Source organism: Lupinus angustifolius, chromosome LG01, assembly GCF_001865875.1.
Source record: "Lupinus angustifolius cultivar Tanjil chromosome LG01, LupAngTanjil_v1.0, whole genome shotgun sequence".
In the NCBI taxonomy this organism is placed as follows: Eukaryota; Viridiplantae; Streptophyta; class Magnoliopsida; order Fabales; family Fabaceae; genus Lupinus; species Lupinus angustifolius.
Window position 1 is genome coordinate 26,625,109 of NC_032009.1, and position 6,460 is coordinate 26,631,568.

Genomic DNA, 6,460 nt, shown 5'->3' on the forward strand with positions numbered 1-6,460 from the left:
GTGCTTGTATGTTCTTCTTAAACGTGTTCCTTCTCAAACCCACAAACTTAACATAATTCTCAAATCGTGGGTTCAAAAATCAACCCTAAAAAAATAGTATTGAGACTTGGATGGGCTTCCCTAGCTTTGGGCTTGCGGACTAATGGGATTGCGTCTCAAAAAACGCAAAGTCAAGGGTCCAATTCGAATCGAATATTTGGCGTCTTCATTCCATTTATAAAGTTAAATATCAGATTAGAACTTAGAAGAGCGTTAAACAAAAAAAGGGTTAATAGTGATGGGTGTAACAAAGGAGCAAGTCGAATCTTCATTGAAGGCCAAACTAAACCCTTCGCATATCGTAAGTCAATCCTTTCTCTTCTTATTTCCATTTTGTTTCATTAATTTTAAAAATCATGGCTTGCCTGTGATATTATATTGTAAAACTATTATTAGGTATTAATGCATATTTGTTTAGTTAATTTACATTACAACCAGTACTCCATTAGTTCTTCAATTGCATTACTCTAATAATGAATTATTAGGAGAAAGGTGTTGAAATTTTCATAAAGGTCTCACCTTTCATAATCAGTGTCAAAGGAATTATTTATAATTGCAGTCTGCAATATTCTGCTAGGAAGATTGTCAGATTGATATATATGTATCTGAATGTTATTTTAATTATCTAAATAAGAAACATTTGAGTAGTTGTAGGACTAGTTTCTTTTGAGGTGCCACTTTCAATTGAATACATGTTATGCTGCTGAGATTATCTTATTCTTTTATCTCCTAAGTCTTAATTAGTCTCTTTGTAAGCTTGTCCAAATTTAGGGCTCTGTGAGTTGGTTATTTGGTTGGTTTCTTTATTCAACAAAAATCCCGAAAATGATCGTGGGATACTACCATCCGATACATAGCATTTGCTTATGCAGTTTTGAGTTGCCCATAATGATTAGGTAATAGGTATTGCGATTCTAAAATTCAAACCCCGAGTATTGTGTAGATAAGATTCGCCTCCCGTCAGTCATAGTCTACTTCCATTCTACTCAATCACTGTTGGTTGAATGCTTTTGGTATATACAGAAAGACTTTTTGGAAAGATAAAAAATTCAACTTATATAAAAATCTGATTAGTTTATTTGAGTGATTTTATGCTACAAGTTTTAGCTCCTGTTTTTCTCCATCGGGCTGCACTCTCCGACCTTCATAGATTTCTAAGAGTCGCTGACATAAATCCATCTGTCTGCACTCTCCTACCTTCATAGGTATCTAAGAGTTTCTGGCATAAATTCACTTATCCTACTACATTAATCGGACTTTTCATTATTTTGATTGTTTGTGAATAAATTGCTTTATGATGCTTCTGCTTATTGTTGGATGTTTAGATAAAGATTGTAGTTAGATCTATTAAAACTCATGTTCTTTAAGATGCTGATTGTTTTATGCACTTTTGATGGACTAGAATTGAATTATGCAGAGACCTTGAATTTAGTATAGGATCTTGAAGTTTTCACATTACTCCAATTTTATTTAACATGTTATTTTTTTTACTTTTATCACCATTGTGGTATGCTTCAACATTATAAATCTATGAGTTTGCATTATGCGATTCTTTCTCTCTTACCAGAAAGGATGAGGGGAAAAACTTCTCTTTCTGTAGCTCATATATCTGCTCTTTTTTATCCTTCGAATTGTTTGTGTTCTTATTTTTTTGTATTCATGTTTCAGGAAGTAATTGATACATCTGGAGGGTAAGTCTCTCTTTTTTACTTTACATCACCATTCACTGCCCCTTTTTGTTGATCACAATCTTATCAATTCCATGATACCATTAGGTGCGGTGCAAGTTTTGTAATCGAGATAGTATCGGAACAATTTGAAGGCAAAAGGCTACTGGAGAGGCATCGAATAGTGAATGCTGCCTTAGAGGAGGAATTGAAAGAGATTCATGCACTCTCTATAAAGAAAGCTGTAACCCCAGAGCAGTGGAAACAACAGCAAGAATCCAACCAATCAAACTCTGCTGCCTAGCTCATGTTTTCCAGTTATGATAGTTATAAATAAGAACCTGGCCATTCTGTTGCTAACTATGTTTGTGGGTTCTAGTTCTGTGTATTTATACTACTACTCAAATTTATAACTGTACTGCAAAATTTCTGACTTTCAAGTGAGTTACATTTTCAGATGATAGTTGACACCCTTTACATAGGAATTCTACACGATCTATACTTTGAGTTTGCTAACTTGAGGGCATCATGTAATCGTGCTCCTTAAGATTCTTATATTAGGCCTTTTAACCAATAATTATTTTCTCTAATTATTTTGCTTGACAATCATGAAAGTTGGGAAAAAATGGATTCTAGAGTATCAAGAAATCCAGCCTTTAAAGTTCCACGTGGGATATGAGTTAAGGATTTATAAATGGAAAAGGCATATAAAATTATTAAGTTAAGGTTTTGATTCAAGATGTGGTGTATCATTTGTGGTTGTCTACTCTTCTCATATTTTGGTAACAATAAAACTCTAGGGATGAGTGAAATGGTTTATAAATGGAAAAAGTCAATGAAATTATTTAAAGTTTTGGTTTAAGGCGTAGTATCTTACATGTTGTTCTTTATTCTTTTCAGGATGGATGTGTCCAACATTTTACACATCTCTCATTTACACTTTGTCTTTTAATCTTAATTCTCGCAAAAACCGTTCCTCCAATGGAACTTATTAGTTCACTTTCAAAATTTAATTGTCTACTTTATTTTGAAGTTTTACATTTTTCCTGTTTGTAACAATGCTCCTTCAATTGAAGGACGTTACATAGTTGTTGAGTTTAACTTCAAAAAGATACATCTAAGTACAATATGTCTAGGTAACGAAGACATTGGTTGAATGTTGTAGTTTTGTGTTTTGAGTTGAAAATAAGGGAAATTACCTGAACCACATGTCTCAAATAGAGCTATCTATCTTTCTATCCACAGTCTTAATTGAAAAGGCATAAATACAAGATGTCATTTCCAAGAGAGAAGCAGTGCACACACTTCTTATCAGCAAATGATATAAAAGCACTTGCAGAGCAATAACATGATACTCTTCTGTGCTTCATCTTTCTACTTTTCCTAACTTATAGTCCCATTCCATGGCCACTAATCTAATTCAGCCACCATTGAAGGATTCATGTGTGAGTCCTCTGATTCATAGAACCATGAATAGCATGAAACTTCAAAGATTGGTCCCAACTCCTTCAAGGATAAACACCTCAAAACTTGGTGAGAGACCAGTATGGTTTAGACCAATTACCTTCATTAAGGTTGCAGAACATAGCTCTAGCTCGGGCTTAGTTGAGGATGAAACACTTGCTCAGAAGAAAAGAGAGCTTTACCAAGCTCTGGAAGGTACAGGACTCACTTCGATTATTTTCATCTCCTTTTTATTACGAGTAATGTTATTTGTACAACAACTTCCTACATCTAGTAGTTTCTTTTTCTTGTTATTTCAAACTTAAAGTTGTCAAGCTTTGATGTACAGTCTTGTTGTACAAAATACATTTTTGTTTTGTTATGTTGAAGTCAGCATTGCTTATCAATGTATAAAGAATAATATGATTGAATTTAAAACTCTTTGCTTTAAAACATGCTTCAAGGAATCAACAGGGGAATTTTCGGAATCCCATCCGCTAAGAAAATTGAAATTGAGAATTTGGTTAAGCTGCTAGAATCACAGAATCCAACTCCAAACCCAACTCTAGAATTGGAAAAGGTAACTTCAATGCTTCATGTAATACTTGTCATTAGCATTTATGAGATTTCATAATGTGTTTCCAAAATTGGAAGGTGGCTGGGTGCTGGAGGCTTGTTTACAGCACAATCTCAATTTTGGGATCAAAGAGAACCAAGCTAGGCCTCAGAGACTTTATCTCATTAGATGAATTTTTCCAGAATATAGATATAGCCAAGGTACAAATATAATGCAGTTCAACTAAACCTGATAAGGTACAAACTAAGCAGCATTTACATTTTTTAATTAGTGGTGGGAAAATATTATTTTAATTATTGATTATATGGGTGGTTTATTTTACAATCATTTGTAACAAAACTACTTCTGTAATCAGATACTTTTAGGTACTAAATTGCATGAAAAATTGCTTTTATTAGTAAAAATTTCAAAATTTGATTATAACTATAATCAACTTATTAAAAAAATAATGTTTAGATTACTAAGTGTGTACTTTTATCTACTGTGTTTGAACAACTTTTTATGTGATTTCAAAATGCAGAGCAAAGCAGTTAATGTGATCAAGTTCAGTGCAATGGGGTTGAATTTGTTATCTGGAAAGCTTAGCATTGAGGCTTCTTTCAAGATTGCTTCCACAACAGTTAAAGCTCTACTCCTTTTTTGTTCATTATTTTATTTTTATGTGTTGTATTTTTAATTTATTGCTGCAAAGTAACAACCTAATTAGACTACTTGAAATTCACAGAGGGTTGACATCAATTCTGAAAACTCCACAATCACTCCTGATCAGGTATGCTAATGAGATATTGCACTTTTTTTCCTTCTAGACTAATAAAATTGTTCACTCAAATTTCCCTAGTTTAAGTTATTTTTCATCTTGCATTCACAGTTGATGAATGTGTTTCGGAAAAACTATGATCTTTTGTTGGGCATCTTCAATCCAGAGGGATGGTTGGAAATCACGTATCCTATTTTTCTTTAAAAATTATCTGTTTTTATGTCTGTATCATAGTAAGGTTGTTGTTTAGTGACCAAGATGTTACGGATTCAAATCCTCGAAATAATCTCTTCCACATGGGAAGCCTCTTATATTCGGCCTACTTTTTTTATTGAAGAGAATTTAGGTTGTTTCTTAATTCCATAATGTCATAGATATGTTGATGAAAGTATGAGGATAGGAAGGGACGACAAAGGCAACATCTTTGTACTGGAAAGATTTGAAGATAGGAACTCTTAGTCAATTTGCTTCCGCTTAAATCTTCAGACTTCAAGGTTATTTAGTAGCTGGGACATTTTTTTATTATCGCAACACAGGTTTTAAGAATTTTGTTGGCCATGATTAATTTTTTAAATTATAGCAGACAAATATGTTTTGCTACTTAAGAAAAGTATATAGTTTTAAAAAAAACACTATTTGTAACATGATAAACTTATAATTATAATTTAAGAATTGTCTAGCATTGGATGATAAGTGCAGGAACCTATAGTACTTTTTACGACTCCATGCACTTTTGGCCATCGTTACTTTTCTATGGTTATTAAGATTTTTAAACTTGTTAGGAGGATATGTCATTTTTCTTTTGTTAATTATAATGGAGCCAATTGAATTCTAGATTAGGCTCTATTTCATCAACTTAATGGGCTTCATGGTCCATCATAAATCTCTGACTTAGATTCCCATAAAAATGAATAAAAATAAATTGACGGCTGAAGAGTCCATTTCCTAAAAAACAGCTCGTTTTGCACCAGTTTGGGGTTAACCAAATGGTTAAGTGGCTATTGTATAAAAGAGAACATCAGTTTTTTGGTATAATGAGTGTTCTTCACCATTTAGCTATAAAACTAATCTCTTTACAATTACGTGTTTACCTCTCCCTATAAATATTGCTATAAAATTGAATATTTGATATTTTGGTCTAAATGTAAATTTAATAAAGCCAACAACATTTTGGAACTGAAATGATACACTCATATTAAACTACTTGTCACTTTTGTCTATTCACATGCATAAATTACATTTCTGGTCAATTAATTTTGCCTTTGTCCTAACATGTATTAAACATATTGATGGGAGAACATACACTTTCAAGGACTATAATATAATTTACATGATAAGTACATTGTTAAAAATAAATGAAAAAATACGATGAGAAAATGGTCAGTAATAAATACGTGTTTGGAAGGGTTTGATTGGAAATTAAAAAATATATTTTATATAATTTTAAAATATAATTTTTTTAGAGTAAAATATATGAAATGAACATATAACATTAACTAATTTTTCTTACCGCTATTATTGGAAAAGAAGAGTGAAGGAAGAAGGATACAAGAAAGACGAAGAGGAAAAATACTCTGAAATCTTTATTGAATCAATGGAAATTTACAAGTGAGAGTTATACTGCAAAAGTTGAAAAACGATGCTTATATAACACGGTTACTAAAAGAGGAAATAAAGAAAACAGAAAAACTAACTTAACTGCCTGAACAAACTAAAATAGAAAGAATTCAAAGTTAAAATGGGTCATCCAAAACATGTCTTAATAGGAGCAGGGCCTTGGTGGGAGCGCCTTGGCAGGAGCATGATCACTTCAATACTCCCCCTCAAGCTGGAGAATGAATGTTGATGGCTCATAGATTGGAGAAAACGTAAGAAAAAATGGATGGTTCCAAAGCTTTGGTAAACAAATTTGCAAGTTGTTCATTAGTAGAAATAGGAAGTAAAAGGAAAATATTATTTTGCAATCTTTCACGAGTG

General features: G+C 32.4%; 2 protein-coding genes across 5 annotated transcripts; both read left to right on the plus strand.

Moving 5' to 3' along the window:
* LOC109359026 (protein BOLA2-like) lies at positions 222-2,207 on the plus strand. Its single transcript, XM_019603533.1, has 3 exons — positions 222-340; positions 1,708-1,730; positions 1,815-2,207. Exons 1-3 carry the CDS (start codon positions 278-280, stop codon positions 2,008-2,010), a joined length of 282 nt encoding a protein of 93 aa, XP_019459078.1. The 5' UTR covers positions 222-277; the 3' UTR covers positions 2,011-2,207.
* LOC109359006 (probable plastid-lipid-associated protein 7, chloroplastic) lies at positions 2,969-5,119 on the plus strand. Of its 4 annotated transcripts, XM_019603506.1 has the most exons (8): positions 2,969-3,365; positions 3,614-3,729; positions 3,804-3,926; positions 4,247-4,345; positions 4,451-4,495; positions 4,571-4,668; positions 4,858-4,949; positions 5,011-5,119. In XM_019603506.1, exons 1-7 carry the CDS (start codon positions 3,110-3,112, stop codon positions 4,940-4,942), a joined length of 822 nt encoding a protein of 273 aa, XP_019459051.1. In that variant the 5' UTR covers positions 2,969-3,109; the 3' UTR covers positions 4,943-4,949; positions 5,011-5,119. The 4 variants fall into 4 exon arrangements, with proteins under 4 accessions (XP_019459051.1, XP_019459041.1, XP_019459066.1 ...); XM_019603496.1 differs by having other exon boundaries at positions 4,858-5,067; XM_019603514.1 differs by having other exon boundaries at positions 2,970-3,365; positions 4,595-4,668; positions 4,858-5,067.

What these genes read in the sequence shown, in the direction of transcription:
- LOC109359026 (XM_019603533.1), top strand. Translation starts at nt 278, where the DNA reads ATGGGTGTAACAAAGGAGCAAGTCGAATCTTCATTGAAGGCCAAACTA. An exon ending in AACTAAACCCTTCGCATATC is followed by an intron (nt 341 to 1,707) that starts GTAAGTCAATCC and finishes TTCATGTTTCAG; the next exon opens with GAAGTAATTGATACATCTGG. An exon ending in GTAATTGATACATCTGGAGG is followed by an intron (nt 1,731 to 1,814) that starts GTAAGTCTCTCT and finishes TGATACCATTAG; the next exon opens with GTGCGGTGCAAGTTTTGTAA.
- LOC109359006 (XM_019603506.1), top strand. Translation starts at nt 3,110, where the DNA reads ATGGCCACTAATCTAATTCAGCCACCATTGAAGGATTCATGTGTGAGT. An exon ending in CAACTCTAGAATTGGAAAAG is followed by an intron (nt 3,730 to 3,803) that starts GTAACTTCAATG and finishes CAAAATTGGAAG; the next exon opens with GTGGCTGGGTGCTGGAGGCT. An exon ending in CCACAATCACTCCTGATCAG is followed by an intron (nt 4,496 to 4,570) that starts GTATGCTAATGA and finishes CCCTAGTTTAAG; the next exon opens with TTATTTTTCATCTTGCATTC.